At 39.4% G+C, this 20,468-nt stretch overlaps 1 protein-coding gene across 1 annotated transcript in view; it reads right to left on the bottom strand.

Moving 5' to 3' along the window:
• SNTG1 (syntrophin gamma 1) overlaps positions 1-18,135 on the bottom strand; it is a 212,999-nt gene extending 194,864 nt beyond the window's left edge. The window contains exons 1-2 of the mRNA XM_007464017.1: positions 18,083-18,135; positions 10,543-10,677 (exon numbers count right to left, since the gene is read on the bottom strand). Of these exons, the coding sequence (XP_007464079.1) occupies positions 10,543-10,677; positions 18,083-18,109 (162 nt within the window). The 5' untranslated portion in view covers positions 18,110-18,135. The remainder of the gene's footprint in view (positions 1-10,542; positions 10,678-18,082) is intronic.
• Between the last annotated feature and the right edge of the window lie 2,333 nt (positions 18,136-20,468).

The raw sequence follows: 20,468 nt of genomic DNA, 5'->3' as shown, positions 1-20,468 counted from the left end.
AGGGAAAGATTTATATTATTTATATGTAGTAAACAAACTTAAAATTAAGAAGATTAGAAACACAAAATGCAAAACAGTTTTTTTTTTTTTTATGGAAAGAAGAAAGGGCGTCAGTGAGGGCAGGGGAGGCTTCAGAGTGAAGGGTAACATTCTCCCTTCTTCAGCTGGTGACGGGCACGTGGGTGACCATATCCTTCTCGTTCTGTGAGTTCAAATTATATGTTATAAAAATTCATTTCTATGAATATGTAAGTGCAACAATCTGGCCTAGAGCTGGTCTAATGCCAACACCCGTGTGCTCTGTCTGTTGATGTGGATGCACACTCACTTGGAGGCGGGGCTGGTCTCATGTACCTGGTCAGTCCTTAATCCTCACCTGGTGCACCTGTGACAACGCACATCACCTTTCCTACGAGAATGCATTCCTTTCTTGGATAACTCGGTAGTAGAGAGGTTACCAAATAGTGAGCAACAATCCAGAAGACCACCTCTGTGCATGTAAATTGTAAGCGTTGAGATTAATAAAGGAAAAATGATTTTACTGCATGAGTTATTTGAAAATGCTAAACATAAAATAATAGGGATTTAAAAATATACTATTAATAAGGGACACACCCAGATTGGTGACTGCAGGCTGATTCAAGTTGGCAGATAAACTACATTTCAAACCAAATAAATTAGCAATCTGGATTGAGAAGCCATGGTTGCTAAGGCGGCAAAATCTATTATGTGTATGTCCAATGTATGACAACCATAATAGGATTTATAAATTAGAAGACTAATTCAGTATGTATTATGGTGATGACTTGTTATTCTGTCTATTCAAGCATTTCATTCACTATTTCAAAAAAAGTGTTTGTTATTATTCTTACATACTTTTATTTCAGTAATTGTGCATGTAATCATTATAATATATTCAGGCATACAATTGGATGTTTCTTACAAAGACTCAGTGGCAGTAAACTTCAAAAGTAATATAATAAAGAAATGATATTTTTGTTCTAAAAATGAAAGATTTAAGACTTGTCAATAAATTTGCTTTATACGTAAGAAGCAAATCTTTTGTTAAAGTTGTTTTGAAGGTAAAATAAAACTTACGGTACAGGATAGATAAACACCTTTAAAAATCTGCATTTTACACAGCGTGTTAAGCATAATATCCTTAATGTCCTTTATCTACATTGTAGGCCTAACGACGATCTCGTGAGAAAAATTAGCTCAGTTTATAAAGTGTACTTCTCCCATTTCTTTACCATTATTGTTCTTGGGTAAATATCATCATTCATTTTCTTTTTCATCTGGGAGATTCTTCAGCTAATAACACCAGACTGTCTACTGCATCTGGTCTGTGTGTCACCATCCCAGGAGCTGCCAGCATCATGACCTCGTCGTTGCCGGGGCACCACTGCTGTTGCCGGTGACCTATCACAACTGCTGCCACTGAGGGACCATCCCCACGTGGCCAACACCAGGGGTCTGGAGACAACATCTTTACTGGAACTAGTCTTCCTTCCAGGACCTCCTCATCTACTGCAGCTTAAGCCCTGGGAAATTTAGGAACATCAGTGGCCCCAGTGGTGACTGTTGACTGTTGCAAAAAACAAACACCACACGAGGAACAGGAGAGAAGGGTTCCAGCACTGTCTTGTGAAGTTAGCAACTTCTCTGACAACAGAGAAAGCACCCTGGTTCAAGATCATCCTTCGTTCATCCTTATTGTATAAAATCACAGCGAGCTAGACCACAGTGACCTACCTATAACTTTTTTTTTTTTAATTTTTAGAAGTATCCATACCTTCTCCTTTCCTAATCTTATTAGCAGCATTTTTGGAATGGCTGTCTCCAAAATAGAACAGGCTAGAAGGAGACGCAGACACATACAGTACCCTTCACTGCTTCATTCATAAATATAAAATCAAATGTAAAAAGATCAGGATTAAGCCGATAGCTTCTGTTCTGATTTTACTTACTAATGACCCCTTTTACCTCTAAAACTGATTGGGGAAAAATCAAATATATTTACTTAGAATAGATCAAATTTTATTGCATGTTCTAATAGGTACTTGTTGGCACTGAGATTTTTTTTTTAATTTGAAAAATATATATAATGTGTATGTTGTGCGTGTGTGTGTGTGTGTGCGTGTGTGTGTGTGTTCAGAGATTCTGATTTCTGTATTAAATTGCTCTTTGATGGGAAAAAAGAGAAAAAAATCTGAGGATACACATACCATCCATCTTAGATGACCTGGTGAGAATCCACCCCCGTGAGCACACAGCCTACTGTAGCTGCAGTCTCTCTCCTGATCAAATTTTCCACAGATAAGGAACCTACCCCCGACTTCTCTGCATCCCATCCCATCCCATCACATGTGGAGTGAACACTGATTCTTATTGCGAAAGGCAGATATTACCTTCTCTTAACGCTGCCTTCCGGAAATTATGGTTTCACACGTGGGATTACTAACTGCATGTTTTCTCCCACAAGGAAAACTAAAGGAAGTTGCTTAACTTTGTTGATTCTAAATCCTAACGACGCTCATTAGAACTCTGATTATAGTGACGCTATATAGCTGGTCGTTCTGCCATATTTAGACTTTAATCTCCAAGATTTTCTTATATTTTACTGGCAACACCTTTGAAACTGGTGTGTCTGTGATGAAATATGCGGCCATCTCATATTGATTTTAGTCTCATTGGCCTTTTAAAAATATTTTGCCAACATTTAAAACCAGCCTTGGCTAAATTTGATGTTCCTTCAGGGCAGCATTGAAAGAGATAATATCCTGGGGACAGACACAGCTTCCTCTGACTTAGGGGGCGGGTCACTCAGGAGACTGACAGGGACCGAACATTCAATTTCTGAGCACAAGGGAAGGTGATTTCTTCCTCTTATAGTAACTGAAGCTTTCACATTTCTACCTGATGGACAATTGCTCTGTATCACTCTGATATATGTAACATATGTGTATATATATATGTAATATATATATGTAATATATCTTTTCCACAAAAAAAAAAAAAAGGAAGGAAGGGAAGGAAAGAAAGGAAGAGAAAGAAAGAAAGGAAGGAAGAAAGAAATTGACCACTACTCTTTTATTAACTAAAAGAAAGAAAAGGCAACCCCGTGGGAACAATTTAATCAGCCTTGACAGCCAGAACCATGATTCAGGATACTTGAAATGGTCTGTGACAAAAGAATAGTTAACAGTCTGCACAATGTCCATTTTCTTTAGTTAGCAGGAGCCTGTTGATTTAGGACCCGGTGTGACTCCACAGGATGTTAGTGAGAAGTGTGGTAGCAGCTCAAGCTCAGCATTATTCACCCCAACAAAACACTCTGAAATAAGTCTGTTAATAAGCCACAAATTAAATCTACCTGCTAAGCCACTACTGATGTCTAGGGAATCCAGGGAGCTGCCTGTATGACACTTGCTGTAGTTTTCTTCTGAAATCATACATGACAACACTGTTAGGATGATGTCTTCAATGTTATTGCACAATGATAAACTTTAAAACTTCCTGTTTTACGATAAAATTGTTCTGTCAAATTCAATTTCACATCACCTATGGAAAAGGGGACAACAGGCCCAAATGGAGTCCCTTGTGCTAAGCCCACGTGACCAGACACTTAACGCTTAACCTAAGTGCAGTTTCAGTCTCTCGCAGGACTATCGCATGGCTTAACCACTCAACCTGGAATTCGCTGCTCAGTGCTAGAGAGTAACCCTCCCCCACAGACCCCTAAAACTCCCCTCAGGAGGGTGAACGTCCCTGAAACAACGCATTCTTCGTTAATAAGTTCCTTTTTCTTCCCCCATGATTCCACCTTTGAAAACCTTCCCCTTCTGCAGCTCAGTGGAGCGTCTTTCTATTTGCCAGATGGGGTGCCACCCAATTCATGAAATTTTGAATAAAGCCAATTAGCTCTTTAAATTTACTCCGTTGATTTTCATTATTTATCAGATTTGGTGCCCGCGGTAGGACCAGAGGAGACCTTTGAAGGCTTTGGGGACGATGAGAAACACAGATGTGGCTCCGGAGAAGCCTTTGAGCCCACTGTCTTCATCACCGTTTCTGAGAGCTCTCGGTTCCGAACTCGGTATCTGATCTGCTTTCCCATCCAGGGCTCAGCGGGTCAGCTTAAGCAGAGGCAGAGGGCTCCATCCAGAACCCCAGTCCCCAGCCCTGGGTTCAGCCTGCATTTCCCAGTTGTCTGGGACCCCATTCTCCAGGTCCCCTCCCCAGTCCCCACTTACTGGGCTCTGATGGTTCATTGCTGGGAATTGCTGGTGGTGTGTTAAGGTGCATGAGCCTGTTTGTCTTGTTTTGTGCAGATAAAGGCTATTGCTAATGGGGATCTTGGGAGCCAAAAAAAAAAGCCACAAAAATTGGTGGGTACGAGTCAAGAATTTAAGAGCTGTGAGAACGCTTGCCACCAAACCCTCCTGTGTTAGGATAAGACTCATCTGTTAGAATAATGGGTCAGAACAGGTTAGACTGACGCTAGGTCACCCGCCAGCCTCAAGAAGATTTCTGTGTGACGAAGTACACAGTAAACCATCGCACGATCTCCAGCCCAGCAGCACATCCCTTTCAAGTATTGGTTTGGCTCCAAGAGAACTGAAGGCTTAGCTCAGAAAAGAGAAGAGAAACCAACCAACAAATAAATGAATAATAAGGATGGGAACCTTCCAATCCAAACACTTAGAGACCACTGCAGGATTATTATTTAGCCTAATTCAAATACTGTTGCGTGTTAGGAACAGGAAGTCTGGAGGAGAGGGAGAGAGATGGGGGAACGTTTGCCAGCGGAGCAGTCAGAAGGCACAGCATTTACCAATTAAACTCACAGTCCTGCGTGGGCACAACTCATGGTGCCACAAAACAATGACAGCAGTCACATCCAAAATCACTGGTCACAGATTACCGTAAAATACAATAATAGCCAAAACATTTGACATATTGCAAGTACTACCAAAATGTGACACAGAGACACAAAGTGAGCAAATGCTGTTAAAAAAAGCTACTAATAGACTTGCTCCACGCAGGGTTGCCATAAAACTTCAATTTGTAAAAAATACAATACCTGTGAAGTGCAATAAAGCAAAGTGCAGCAAAGTGAGGTATACGTGTCGCTTCATTTACAAAAACTTCATTGCAAAACACTAATAAAATTTTAAGGACATAAGAGGTACCCCCCCCAAAAAAAGAGAAAGGCCATGAGGCTGACCTAACCCTGGTGACCCCCCCCTCCTCCTTTGCTGGAACGCAGTACTTGCTCTACTAACCTGTCTGAATGGTCTTTTCCCTCTGAACAGGAGACTCGACCATAAACATTGCCAAGTCAGTGGCCTTACAAACACCGTATCTACCCTCAAAGGGGGACCCCCATTTGGGCCCCTCCCAAAGCTGACAGGACTCTGAGGGCTTTCTGGGAGACTGCTGCATTATTTCCTGAAACAACTATGAAAAGCAGAAATTAAAATTTAAGAAGAAAACCTAAAGCCTCCTAAAGGATTTATGGGTGGATCAACCTGTGATGTCATTTAAGCGGCAACCAAATTCCTTGAGGAATTAAAGGCAACTGTCCTCATCTTACAAATTTTTGCAAATCTAAAACTGCCACTAAAGAGGCAATTCAAAATTTACCTATTCCTTTTTACCAATTCCCAAACTTCCCCTATTTATCTTAAAAGGCTTGTAACTTGCATTCTTTCTCTGTGCCTCTAAGATGTAAATGTTGAAGTACAAACTTCAGAGAGGTAATGCTTATCCGAAAAAAAATCAAAAGAGGGAAAGGTCATTTGAAACTTAGTTTTAGACATCTGTGCAGGTAGACTTTACTTATTCCATCTTCCAGAAAAGCAGTTTAGATCCAACTTCTTTTGTAACTAGTAAAACAGAATCTATGAGGTCTCAGTTTATGTTTGTCTATATGTTTATGTGGGTATATGTATATGTATTTTATGTGATATTTTCCTACCACTGATGGTACTGCAAAAAATAATTAGTAAAAAGGCTCTGTTTAATTGGCTTAAATAAAACAAAGTTCTTATATAAATGAAATTCTCAGAAATATAACAGAAACTAACCCAAATGAATTTCAGATTCATGTGATATGGGGAAATATAAAAGCTAGTTTAAGGTTGTTGGTTTAATTGAAGTAGGCATGTCTTTAGAGTTATCAGCATTAAATAAAACTTTTATCCTACCTGAATTTACTAACCAAGTTAATTCATGTTATCTCTATTACAAAAATTGTCAGCCAGAAAAAATAACTCAGAATAATGACTGACATTGTCCAATGTCTAATGAAGTGTTTCTGGGTAGTCCTTGTAAGAATAATTTAAATAAATAGATGTACATAGGATAAAAACTGTTTAGGAAAACTTTTTAATTCCCCTAAGTGTTTTTGATAGCCTGAAACCTTAAAGTTTTGCTAAGTTAAATGATGAGTTAAGTTAAATTCTTTGAATATCCAGATCATTTCCAAGCAAGATAAAATACTGAAACACTAGTTATTGAAGACAGGTTTATCCACTTCCACTTCCTTTTACAGGAAAACTAAAGATATTTGGGTTTATTAATAAACAAGTCCCGTGCCATGCTGAGAAATTTACTATGAGAAAACACGCATTTCTAGAAATTATAAAAAATAGTTATAGATTTACAGATTTATAAAAAATATTTACAAGCCACAGAATGCTAATGTAAAAGACAGTTCACAATTGTTTACTTATGTATTTTCACTAAAAATTAAAGCTTTTTAGGGTTAAAATTTCTAATATATGGAGTTAAAGCTACTAGAAATTATAAGAGAAACAACTCTGGATGCAAGGAAAATAGATGTGTTTGGGGGTGAAAAAAGGTATGGATATGGAGATTCATTTTTGTTAGGGAAAAAGAAAGTAATTTTCTCCTAAAATAAAGCTGACTGTTTCAAAATGCAAAAGAGGAAAAGGACAAACAATGGACACAGAAATTTGAAAACAGAGAGAGAGAGACAGAGGGAGAGGGAGAGTATTTTTTATGGTCAAGTTAGCTAAAAATTGAATTGTTATCTTTATAAATGTTTTTAAATTAAGCTTTAATACCAATAGTGTACTTATGTAACACTAAAACTTAGCTTTCTTTTATATGCTAAAATGACAATTTTTTCTTGGACAATTGATCTGTTCTTGATAAGATATTCTGAAAGGTTTTCCTTTACCATTTAAGTAATCCACTTAGAAAGCAAAACTTTTGTATTTTATCAAAATGATTTCCTGTGTTTCACGTTATCTTTATCATCTGGTCTTTGATTACTTAAGTAAACCAAGTCTTCTCAATATTAAAAGAGTTGTTTTGCTCAGAACAATGTAACCTTCTATATATGCCTTTGAAATCTTCTGTCACTTAATTAAATGTATCATTAAATATTGTTTCATATTTATCTGTGATTCTGTTTAGTCAAGTGTCCAAACCATTTGATGTTTTTGACAAACGTCCCACAATTAAGATTCTAAATAATGTCTTTTTGACCTGGACATAACTTTGGGATGTTCCAGAGGGCCCCTGAAACATCTCAAAAGATTTGTTCTCTCTCCTCATGAAAGGGGGGAAGTTAGGCTAATTAGGCTTATTTGACAGGTTATATGGGAAATACTGCCAAATAAAAAGTAATACTGAGGGGCTTCCCTGGTGGCGCAGTGGTTGAGAATCTGCCTGCCAATGCAGGGGACACAGGTTCGAGCCCTGGTCTGGGAAGATCCCACATGCCGCGGAGCAACTAGGCCCATGAGCCACAACTACTGAGCCTGCGAGTCTGGAGCTTGTGCTCTGCAACAAGAGAGGCCGCGACAGTGAGAGGCCCGCGCACCACTATGAAGAGTGGCCCCCGCTTGCCGCAACTAGAGAAAGCCCTCGCACAGAAACGAAGACCCAACACAGCCAAAAATAAATAAATAAATTTATTTAAAAAAAAAAAAAAAAGTAGGGCTTCCCTGGGGGCGCAGTGGTTGAGAGTCCGCCTGCCGATGCAGGGAACACGGGTTCGTGCCCTGGTCTGGGAAGATCCCACATGCCACGGAGCGGCTGGGTCCGTGAGCCATGGCTGCTGAGCCTGCACGTCCGGAGCCTGTGCTCCGCAGAGGGAGAGGCCACAACAGTGAGAGGCCCGTGTACCGTAAAAAAAAAAAAAAGTAATACTGAGCTTTCTTTATGCTGTACTTGTATGGGTATATGTTATAAGTGTTCCTGAATTGTATAAAATTCCTAGAAATCTGATATGTCCTGGTATAATGTTATCAGTCATAATTCTATTTATTATCTTAAAATGTTGTATGTTACAAAAAATAACCACATTCCCTTGCCAATTCCATTACAGTGAGCTCTCATCAGATCTTTGCTAATGAGCAGTTTTGAATCCTTTGTCATTTACAGTTATCGTTTTACTCTAATGTTTTCTCAGAAGTGTACGTGCAAAAGTACCTCATCTTCAAGGAGATTCCAGGAAAGGACTTTTGACAGGTACAGGTTTCTGTACTTGTCAGAATGCTAGAGAACCCCTGGTTTGTTCACCCCTCTCTCTGGTTAACAATCCCAAACTTGGGGAAATTTGCATCTAAGCTCCGCCTAGGCAAAGAAAACACACAAGGCAAGAGAAACACTGTTGCGTGGTCTATTCACCCTTAGGACTTTACTTGCCTCCACGGCTGGCACCTTTCCAGTCCTGAGCCACAGGTTCGGATGGGAATTATCAGGAAGCATTCGTGATTCAGGGTTTGCTTCCTTCGGTAGGGCTGTCCCTCCCTGGTTAGGAGTAAATGTAAATGAGGCTACTATCAGGAACCTCTCATTAACTCTTGAAAGTATTGCCGAATCCACTATTAAAACAACAGCTGCCCAACAAAGATCCTTTGACTCTCTGGCCAAAGTTGTTTTTGATAAGAGGACAGCCCTTGATTAGCTTTTAGCTTGAGCCAGGAGGTGTCTGTGCTGTGGTCAATACCACCTGCTACACCTGGATTATCACTTCTGGAGAAGTTGACACTCATGTACACAAGATCAAGTAACTTGGCTTAAAAAGGTGACTCCTTCAGTGGGGTCTTTCTATGACTTATTTGACTTCAGTTGGTTTGGGTCTTGATCATGACTCCAAAGTGCACTCCAAATACTGGGGATTATCTTGCTTATAACAATCATAGTAGTTTCCCTGGTGAATTGTGTTTTCCCAAGAGCTTTAAATCCAAGTTCTCAGCCACTAACCACCAAGTAAATGATGTCCCTAATACAAGAACTCCAGAAAAGGAACAACAAGAATGACCAACTTAGATATTGTGAACCCGAAGCCGTGAATGTCCCAGGGATTAAACAAAACAGCATGCCCTGTCGATACCACACAGAGGATCAGATAAAACCACGAGAGCTTCAGAGCAGTGGCTGAGAGTGGCGCTCATGCCTTACATTTTGATCACATCTCTCAGAGAAGCTGAGAGTCTGAGCAAAAGGGGAAAATTGTCAAAAAAGAGACAATAGGCCCAAGATGGAATCACTTGTGCTAGGACCACGTCACCAGACTGAAACTTAATACTTAACCTAACTGAAGTTTCAGCCTCTCCCAAGACCGTCACCTTTAACCAGTCAACGTGGAATTCCCTGGTCAGTGCTAGTGAGTAAACCTCCTGCCCTCACAGACCCCATCTTTTCCGCTTAGGAGGACAACCTCCACTGAAACAAGACATTCTTTGGGAAAAATTTCCTTTTTCTGCCCCCTTTCTCCCTTTGAAAACCTCTTCTTTTAAACAGCTTGGCAGATGGGATGCTGCCCGATTCATGGATCATTGAACAAAGCTAATTAGACCTTTAAATCTGCTCAGTTAAAATTTTGTTATTTAACACACCTAAGGATGTCCTCCAGAGCTGCACTTCAGCACCAGGGAGCAGACCGATGGGTTTTGAGACAACTTATGGCTCCTTCAGAGACTGGATTAGCATCAGGGTCATACGTTAACTGTTTAGAGCACAGACAGAGCTTGCTACAGCACCTAGCTTGATTCTATCGAGGAGGCCCAAAGAATTATTCATGCACAATCCCCTGGGGAGAAGCCTTGGCACTGAGTTCCGGGACCACTATCTAAAGCCTCCTGCTTCTCCGATGCCAAGAGTTGGGCTCCACCTTTACACCACCTCTGAAGGTTCACTGTGATGCAAGATGCGATCAGGGCAGGGAACCTGCCATGCGCTGTTCTCATTTAGTCCTCGGTGTTGAAGTGTAGAACCCACTCTCTCATGATTACAAATACAAGTGTCACTCTAGTCACATAATGACAACTCGGAGTCAATGAGACACCGAGCTGGAGATGGGCCCAATGTACGCCTTTGCACCCAAGTACAAGTCCTTATACAAGGGCACTGCTTACTAATACTGAAAACAAAGATTACTGGCTCTGAAAGTAAGAGAAAGAATATTAAGTATGTTCTGTGAATAGACATTTTTATTAACAGCAACAATAAAAAAAAAAAAAAACCCAGAAAACTTCAAGGGAAGGAAGAGCTACTTACACCAGAATAGAAAGGCTCACCAGACACACATATCACATCCTGTTCCTGGATCATCAGAATATCTTTGGCCAGGTGTAGCCGCACTTTGAAAGGCTCCGGATTACCATCCTGCAGCAAACAAATCCCTGTCTTTGTCTTCAGACAGAAAAAATAAAAAAGAACGCAAAACAGAGAAAAGAATTATACTTAGTTTATAGATTATAATTTTATGGCTTATTTATAGCAAAAGACGATGAATAACATCTGAAAGCTAGGGAAAATGCACTCTGATGAGTCTGAAACTTAATACAGGTACACAGAAAAGTATAACCTTTTCACATAAAGTAGACCTCAGATAATAGAGATTATGTGAGAAAATCCCCACAAAGATTTGCAAAGTAAGGATTACAGTTTTACAGTATATTTTAAAAATAGTGAAAGTTTTGTTTAATACTTACAATCAATATAAATTTCATAATGGTTTTATTGAGATGCTATTCACACTGTATACAATTCAACCCTTTAAAGTGTTCAATTCAATGTTTTTAGTGTAGCGATATGCAGCCATTGCTATAACCAATTTTTGACCATTTTGATCACTCTGAAAAGAAACCTAATATTCCCATCTCTCCATCCTCCCACACCCAGTCCTAGGCAACCACTCATCTACTTACTGTCTTTCTCACACAATTTTAAACCTGTAAAACCATACCTTCTTATCTTCTCTACCCTCCACTATTTGATCAACCCATTCACCAGCACACATGCACTTTGTACAGAGGAGGGAACCAGGATAAAGAGGTGGAGAACTGCTTGAATTAACACAGCTAATTAAGACACAGCCTGGCTTGAGACCCAAGATTTTTGAGTCCCTTTCCACTGTCTTTGCTTCACACATTTCTGGGAATTGTGAAAACAGCCTGTGAATATTTCCAAACTTGTACTGCATGGCTTTAAACCGTCAGCTTAGTGATCACAGAGGGAGTCCACACATCTTGTCCCTCCTGAAGCAGGTCAGGGTTATAATATTCGCCAGATAAATGGAAATATTCTCCTTAGCAAGGGCACTTTATGGTCCCATTTATCAGAGATGCAAATGGAAATTCTTTTGAAACAGAATATAATCGCTGGCTGTTACTCTGAACTAAAAAGTCAACAAAAACAATGACTACCTTGGAAATTACATTTTCATTTGATAACCATTGAGCCATTCTTAATTTGGATAAAGGGAGAAGTTTATAGAAATACATTTTTGCCCTTTTACTATTTAATGAGCACAAAATCCCAGACAAATAATATGAGACTTTCCCTTGGAATATAAATTAGATGTGGATTGCTAGGGGTTTGTTTCTTTAAAAGAATGTTCCATAATGTTGATGAGAATATACTGAGATACCGCAACTTCCAGAGATAACTCTTTCTGTAAATTGCTTTTTCCCATGTGAAAATACATACCATTATACCCTCTATTATATACAAGGTTAAATTGGTCTGTAATTATTTTGTAAGTGTTATAATATCTTTTAAGGAAAAACAAGCTTTTCCAGGAGCCATGATGGCATCAGTCCCTCCTCTGAGGCTATGCATAGCTGGGGCCCCTAAATTGCATCCATTAATCTACCACAGAGCTTAACTCAAGTGCGTATGTCTAAAAGACAAAAGAATGTCAGCGAAAGCAAATCATATTTTCCTTAATACAGACACAATTTGTGTACATTTCTCACATGGAAAAGTCTCTCATGCTTACAAGGTGATCTTGGCCAGGGGCCAACATCGGGACTTCTGAGATGCAGGGGAGAGAGAGGCAGGAGATAATATCAAAGCTAAGGGAACAAAATTGGGCACATTTGCTGATGTTTAGATGTACAGTACATTCCAAGCCATTTTTCCCCTAGAAGTGTAATGAATAGCTGGCAATCACAAATAAAGCTCTGTCTCAACTTGTGGATGAAAGAGGGGCTTTTCCCTGAGATCCCATAAATACATTATTGTTACACATCAAAGAGATCGCAAAGATCGCCAGGGAAAGTTTGAAGAGCTAAAACACAGCTATGAGGTTCCTCTCATCACATTTCTGATATGGTCAAAGCTCCATTCACTCAAGTAATGTGTGAAATGTCCCCTAACTATTAGATGGTTGTCTGGAAAACAGAACACAGACTTGGAGCCCATGCTTGACTCTTCAGAGGACAAGAGTGAAGGAAAAGAAAGAATGAGGCAGCTTTTTGTTAGAATTATATATATACCAATACATAGCTCTTTGGAGAAAATAACAAACTGAGAGATAATGAAGCTAACAACACATTCACATTAAAATACATTTTCCAGGCATTACAGATGTTACATTTATTCTATTATGAAAATTCAGCCTATGGACATGAAAATACATTAAAAATCCGACACACACATCCACTTTGCCAATACTGTGTAACATTAACAGTGAGTCAGACATGAATTAGACAATCATCTTTGGCCTCAGAGTACTCCTACTTCTAAAAATGTACATGTATAAATAACATGCAGTATGATATTGGAGCACTTGATACAGGAGCAACATAGAGAAAGGACTTAACTATTCATGAAAGAAGGGGCATTAGAGGAGGCTCTGTAGATAGAAAAATGTGTGGCTAGTCTTGAAAAAATAAATCAAGAAAACAATAATTAGAGAAGGCAAAAGTAACTTCGTCCAAAAGGGAAAAACTTGAGTGAACATACAGAAGCATGAGAATGCATGGTCCCTGGATGATGGAGAACGCAGCCCCGAGGCCGAGCACGTGGTATGTGGGAGGGGCCGCGGCAGAAGGGCAGGGGTCGGGGCGGTCAGGCCCCTGTATGGTGTGCCCAGCGTGTGAACAGGCGGGAGGTGCCATGGAGGAATCTAAGAGCAGTGAAATAACATAAACGTTTAGAGTTAGGTCTTATGAATGTATTTCTTACAGCAGAGAAGATGGATGCGGGCTGGGGAAGTGAGAACGTAGTTACTGTTGCAGAAACATAAACCTTGAGCAGGAAACTCTGGGGACGGGAAGCAAGTGGATCAGACCCGGAGCTGCTACAGTAGCTGGAAGAAGAGGGGTAAAATCCATTTGGGGCGCCCCCAGCTCAGAGCAGCACCGCTGGACTGGCATCACCACTGTGAAAGGCGGGCTGTGAGCCCAGAAGTATTAATCCCCTTGACTCTGATAACCCAGGGCAGCCGTCCTCGTGGATGGGACAGAGCAGAGGCGCAGAGATGGGTGAGTCAGGGTTTGAACCCGGTCTGCCCGGCTCCAGGCTCTTATCCCCTGGCCCTGGTCCCCTCATGCAGAGGTCTTTGAGGGGATGCCTCCCCCAGTCTTCCCACACACGAGGACAAGGCTATCCGTGTCTTTCACCAGGTAGCACTTTGGTTACCAAGCATCTCCTTATGGGAGTGCAGAGAGTTCTGAGAAGGACACCACCTTGAACCAGCCATTCTTCAAGGATCAGAGCGATGGCCAGTGAAGGGAAAATGAGACAGAAACCACTCTGGGCCTGATGGATGCTTTTGTTGCCAAAGCTAGGCTGCTGAGGGAGCACAGGACACTAGCGGATACCGGGAGAGGCTTGACCCACATGGGCTCATCCCCCATGGACTGCTACAGGGGTGAGAACGGGCAACAGGACACTGAGAGTGGCCACCGGTGCAGCACAAACTAAAACACGGAGGGCTGCAAAGTCTTTACAGATCTGTGGACCCAGATTGTTCAAAAAATAAAAAAATCATTCAAATAATGATCAGTCCCACATTTTCGTATAAACTTAAGACTTGCACTCAGCTTCTTTTTCTTTACTAACATAACAGTCATTTGTCTTCAGACTTTTTTAACTGGGGATGCATCACGTATGAGTGAGGAAATGCATGTGCTACATATAGCACACAAATATATTACATAATTATAAAACATATGTAAAACTTGAAAAGTGATAAATACATTCAAAGGTTGTTTTCCTGTCCCTGATGGATGATCCAACATTGCAGCTGGATTTTGCAAAACCCACACTGAAGACTATTTGCTTAGAGGAATATTAAAAGGCAATACCTCTTAATTACTTAAAAGGCAATATGTTTAAACATCTAGTCATTGACTTGTTTTCTGTGCATCAATGAAGTGTGTTCATGAATTTACATGGATTCACTCTTTGTTTTAAAAACAAACCTCATGTGTAAACTTATTAAGAATGTATGCTTTGCATAAACCAAGTACCTTTGGAAGTTTAAAAAGTAGACTATCACCCACTTTCTACTTGAAAGTTAAGACCTCTTTAATTTAGGTTCTAGTCCTTGAAAGAACACAAATTGTGTTTTCACAGAACTTTCATATCTGTGTTCCTTTAACCTTGCAGTGTGGAATTTGCAATATCAGATATAATAAACTGCAAAAAACTAGGCAGAGGCCATTCTATGCACGACAGTCTTGTAGGAATCTTCATATTTCTGTATTTTGGTTGCCAAAATCTAGTTTAACTTGTCCTATAAGCCTCTAGTTGTACGTGATATGTAATTCCTTATACTGTACCATCTTGGAGTAGCAGGTGCACTAAATGCCGGTTCACACAAGATGTTTCAAACTGCGTTTTACCCTTTCCTTTCCGTGCTGGGATGGTGTCTTACCTGGCCTCCTCCTTAGCTAAATTCCAGCCACTTTTCAAGCACTTGTACAAAACTTGTATCTCCTTGCAATCTTCAGAGACCCTTCCATCCAAAGATGAGTCCTTAATATTTGGAACTCAGGGCTTTCATTGCATAAATACATTCACCTAACAATTAATCTTGTATTTAGGCATGACATGTAGTGACTTCCATGACATTTAGTTCCATGTCACATCATCTAACTTCACCTTATATGCTGTTATCTAAAGAAAATCTTAATAAGTTATTACTCTTTTCATTTTTAAGGATTATTAATCTATAGGACCTAGTACAGTCTTTTATTCATAGTGGGATTTTCAATATTTGTTTATTGAATCATAGTCACAGATTATATTATATTATATGAGACTAACTTATAAGTGTGCATGAATTGTTAAATTATTAATAGAGAAAATATGTATTTTCATACTCAACACCTAGATGTGATCCTATTTCAAAGAATGTGGATATGAAAGTGAACAATGAGGAAAACCCACAGTAAAGATTGAACGTTGGTTTACTGGAACACATAGTTATTTTGACGACACTTTTAAAGGTGGAGAAGTCAGTACTTCTGCATAGCCCGGCTATGCATTTCTTCTGTAATGTGGGTTTTGCATTTGTCCTGATTGTATTCTCTCTCTTCATTTTTGTTTCTTGTCAGACTTTTGAATCCCAATTACTTAAAATAATTACAACATTTTCTTTTTAAGAGAAGAATTTTTTAAAAAATAAATAACCCTCCTTTAAAAAAAAGTGTGTATTAGATAATTAAGATGTTTAAATGAAACTTATCTAGCCACACTTCTATTCCCTCACAAAGAAGAGACTTCTTGGCATCTGCGTGGTAATATTCTATCTGGATCTGTCTGATGGACGTGGATATCAAATTTTCATCTTTAGTAGTTTATTATCAGTCAAGGGAAAGTCAAGAGAAAACAAGTTTCATTTAATGTATCTTACTTCAGAAAGAGGCCCAAAATTAGACTCAGGCATATTCCAAGCTATACATTATGGTTTTGCTTTTACCTAATTCATTAAATGTCACTCAGCATTCTCGTAAAACCTCTCCATTTGCTCATCTGCAAAGCGGCAGAGTTAAGCTAAATTGTCTTTAAGGTGCAGCTCCACTTAAACGTTCTAAGACTGTGAATTTCTGGCAAACTCTTTGATTCCGGTCCATCTTCAGGGCGATTCGATCATCCTCAGGGCACCATAGAGTCCTGCATCACTTCCAGTCCAGCCAGCACGTGGCAGACACGCGGGAACTTCTCTGACAGTTCTGAGTAGGTCTGCTCCACGCTGGCAGCGTTGAAATGGTGAGATCCTCAAGGGATCATTGCCAGAGAGCAAAGAACCTCTACTACAGAAGTAAGGGTAAGAGGACCTCAATGGTATCACCACTGTAAAATGCAGCTGAACCTTGGACAGAATTGGATGTATGTTTCAAATCAATGAATCAAAACATTTTGTGTAAGAAATGGTCTGGGAAATCAATCTTATACAGCCTCTCACGTCCAAGGTGAACCATGTGTTAGAAACATTGGCCACTGTCCAGTCTCTACCACATGCATCTCCAATGTGTGTCATGTTGTCTTGTTCACACAAATATCCATTCAGATTGATGGGTGCTTTACCACCCAAAACCTAAGAAAAAACTTTAAAAGAAATTGTAGGTTTACTACATTCATACAAAATTAACAGTATGATAGCACGTACTGTATTTACAACCAGAAATGACACACTTAAAATTTATGCTTCTAAGTGTAAGCTCGGAAAACAGTATTTTTTTTTTTTAAGTATGAACCTTTGAAAAGGGCTGAATTAAAAGACAAATAAGTTACAAATTCTGACCTTATAATACTCAGGATAGCATGTGAGAGAGGTTTGTAAGCAAATAGCTATAATATAATATAATTTGAAAAGTGCTAGCATGTATAAAGTATTTTAAAAAGTATTACTATACTTAAACTTTGAAAATAAAAAAATAAAAAATAAGCATAAGTATTGAAGGAACGAAAGTAAGTTATTATTTTTTCTGAACAACCTAAAATTGAACCTACTGTGACAAATATTGTTTTTTAAAAGATATTTTTGCAAGAAATTTAACACATGACATTTCACTAAAAGAACAATTTTGACAAATGTTAATACTGAAGATTTTTTAAACTTTATTATAGGTAATCTAGTTATGGCTGTTTTTTCCTTGGGTTATTTATACATACTAAAATATTTTAAACCTTTTAAGCAAATATGAAATACTTTAACATATGAATATTTGCATTTTGCCTGAAGAGTGAAAAGACAATGCTTTGAATGGCGCATGGAAAGATAATCTTTCTTCCTAAAATAGAAGGGCTGCGTTCCTGGGGCCCCAAGTCCATGCACTGTTGACTGCACACTTGAATGGATGGCCTTTAACATCCTTGAAAGAGCAATGAATGCATCCCTTCCGCTCACACCGAATGTGATGACAGCTCTACAGAGAGTCGCCATACATCAATACTTAATACTGAAATACTTAAAGAGTATGGGAATCATAAAATCAAAGGCTTTTAGTGCTGAAAGGGACCTTAGATGCCTTCTAATTTATAACCGTTTACGTGAAAAGAATTAGTTCCAGCTCTTTCACCAGCTGAAGCCTTCAGCGCATAGTTTGTGGGGCGACACAATTCAGTCCAATGAAACATGCGCCAGTCTTCTTGAAGGAAGACTGGAATCCCGGGGCTTCCTCAGCCCTGTGAGGCCTTTCCAGTCTTGCAGAGACAGCTCGTGCTCTGGAAACACCGTGGGCCCATCACCCGTCCCGCTGTGGACAGCCATTTTCCACGTAAATACGTAAGGGAGGGCCCAGCGTTCCCTGTCTATCACCTGTTTCCCCTCATCAAAAACGGAAGGCATGCAACCTACCTCCTCACAGGTAGTCCTGAAATCCATGTGCTGCGGCACCGCAAAGGATGTCGTCTGAAAAGACAGAGAAAGGCCATCAAGCACAGCATCGAGGGGCAGAGAGAGGAGGACGTAACGAAGTACAATAAATTAGGCAGCGGAGCCGGCAGCAAACTGTTCACAGCCACCTGTAAGGACAAGAGCTCCCAGGGGACAGTGAAGAGACGCAGGAGGGGATGAAACGTCTTCAGCTCCAGCTGCCGTGAAGAATAACCCTACGGCCATGGTTCCGCGGGCCGACGATGTGCATTTCCAGGCCCCTCTCCCTCCACTCAGCATCCGGATGGGATCCAGGGCGGGATCAGCCTGCCGCTCAGGGGCTGGCTCATCCCTGCATCCACTCTGAAACCCCACTTGGCAACTGGGGAAGAAACTTCAAAAGGAGTAATTAAAAGTTGCCTTTCGTGTGCTTTATCTCTTGATAAAAGGTTGACTAATCTTTCTCTTTTTAAATAAAAAGCTACATGCATGAGTAATTCTCTCCGGAACTTAAAATGTAATTCACAAACAGAGTGATCTAAGAAAGCAAGCTGTTTATCAGGGTGAATATAAAGATAAATCAATGTATGAAATACCTAATACAGATTCATTTAGTGGTCACTGTAATATCTAAATGATAGGCATAGACTTAAATGCACATAAATGCATATGTCTTGTTTTATTTTAAATGCTTTGGGAGAGCTTTGTTTTAATTATGTGATGAACTTAATAAAACTAAGGGTTGTCATAGAAAATTGACATCCTGTCAGTATAAAAAATGCAGAGCCAAAATATAACAGCTTAGGTAAATGAGACTCCCAAGTAAAATGAATGGTGAATTCCGAAATAGAAGACTTTATACACCTCAAATTACTGCTCCTCTAAGCTTTGGGGACAGTAAACTATCTTGTCCTCTTTGTCATTTTCTGTTGTGTGAGACTGATGAACGCTTGATCAAGTGTGAGTGGAATGGAGTATGTTGTCACTGGATTATTACTGTTGCCTTTGAAAGAAAAGAGATTGACCATTTTTGGTAGTAATTGAACATGCCACATAATACATTATTTTCCATAAATAAGGCTTGTGGGTTGTGAGCCTGATTTGGTTTGACTGGAAAGCATAAGGAGGCTGATTTTAGTAAAGTTAGGTAAGAACAAATCATTCGCAAATAAAAGGGCAATTTGATGTGGAAATTATAACCTGATGATACGAACTATTTATTTAGTGTCCGTGAGAAATTTGCCATTAGTTTAACTATTATTTTTCAAAATTGCTCTTAAGATTGTATTTGAAAGAACTGCAAATATCTACTTATCACCAACTCTGACATGAAGCTATTCCTCTTCTATAAAAGTAGGAGAATTTCAGTATTTATTGATTACATAAAAACACGGTGTCTCTAGAATCAATTTCCTGCTACTAAATGCAACCAGAGAAAATAAACATGAAGGTATTTAACCACCATCTAAACTTAATCTCTATTTGAGTAGGGGGTGTATCTATGCCTTCTACCATGTTTAACACATCTTCCTTGTTTTCTTAATTTTCCATTGGCTTTCATGAAAATATCTAGTAATAATATCAGGTATTTATTCAGAAAAAGAATTAATGTAATATGCAAAGCAATTTAATTATTAGGTAACGTAAATTTCATAGCTATCATAAAACTGTCTTCAGTGATTATAAATTTAAAAACTGGAATAAAAGTTGTATTTTATACGTTTAAAAATTTCTAAGACCTTTTCTGTACAAAGTTTTATGTTAGAGCGGTTTTAGATTTACAGAAATATTGTGAAAATAGCACAGAGGGTTCCCACATACCCCACATGCCTTTCCCTCTATTATTCACATCTTACATTTATGCACACCATGCCTTAGTATGGCACATGGTGTGTAACATTGTTACAGCTAATGAACCAGTACTGTGATCTTATTGTTAAGGCCCTACTTCTTTGAAATTTCCTTGTTTTCATCCCCCAGTGTCCTCTGTAGTTTCCAGGATCCCATCCCAGATGCCACATTATACGTAATCACTGTGTCTCATCACGCTCCTCTTAGCTATGACCATTTCTCAGACTTTCCTTTTTTTAATGACTTTGGCAGTTTTGAGGATTATTGGTAATTTGTAGAATGTTCTTCCACTGGGATTATTCTGACGTTTTTCTCATGACTGTAGTGGGGTCATGGGTTTTGGAGAGGAAGACCAGAGATAAATGCCACTTTACCACCTCACGTCAGAGAATCCCAGTCAGCACGCCTTATCCCTGCTGTTGAGGCTGACCTTGATGGTCTGGCTGAGATGACGTTTATCAGGTTTCTCACCATATGTTCCTCTCGGTCCCACTCTCCACACTGCACTCTCTGGAGA

This window comes from Lipotes vexillifer, unplaced genomic scaffold (assembly GCF_000442215.2).
Source record: "Lipotes vexillifer unplaced genomic scaffold, Lipotes_vexillifer_v1.1 scaffold69, whole genome shotgun sequence".
Lineage (NCBI taxonomy): Eukaryota > Metazoa > Chordata > Mammalia > Artiodactyla > Lipotidae > Lipotes > Lipotes vexillifer.
Note: the sequence above shows the minus strand (reverse complement) of the source record. Positions and strands in the feature narration are given on the sequence as shown.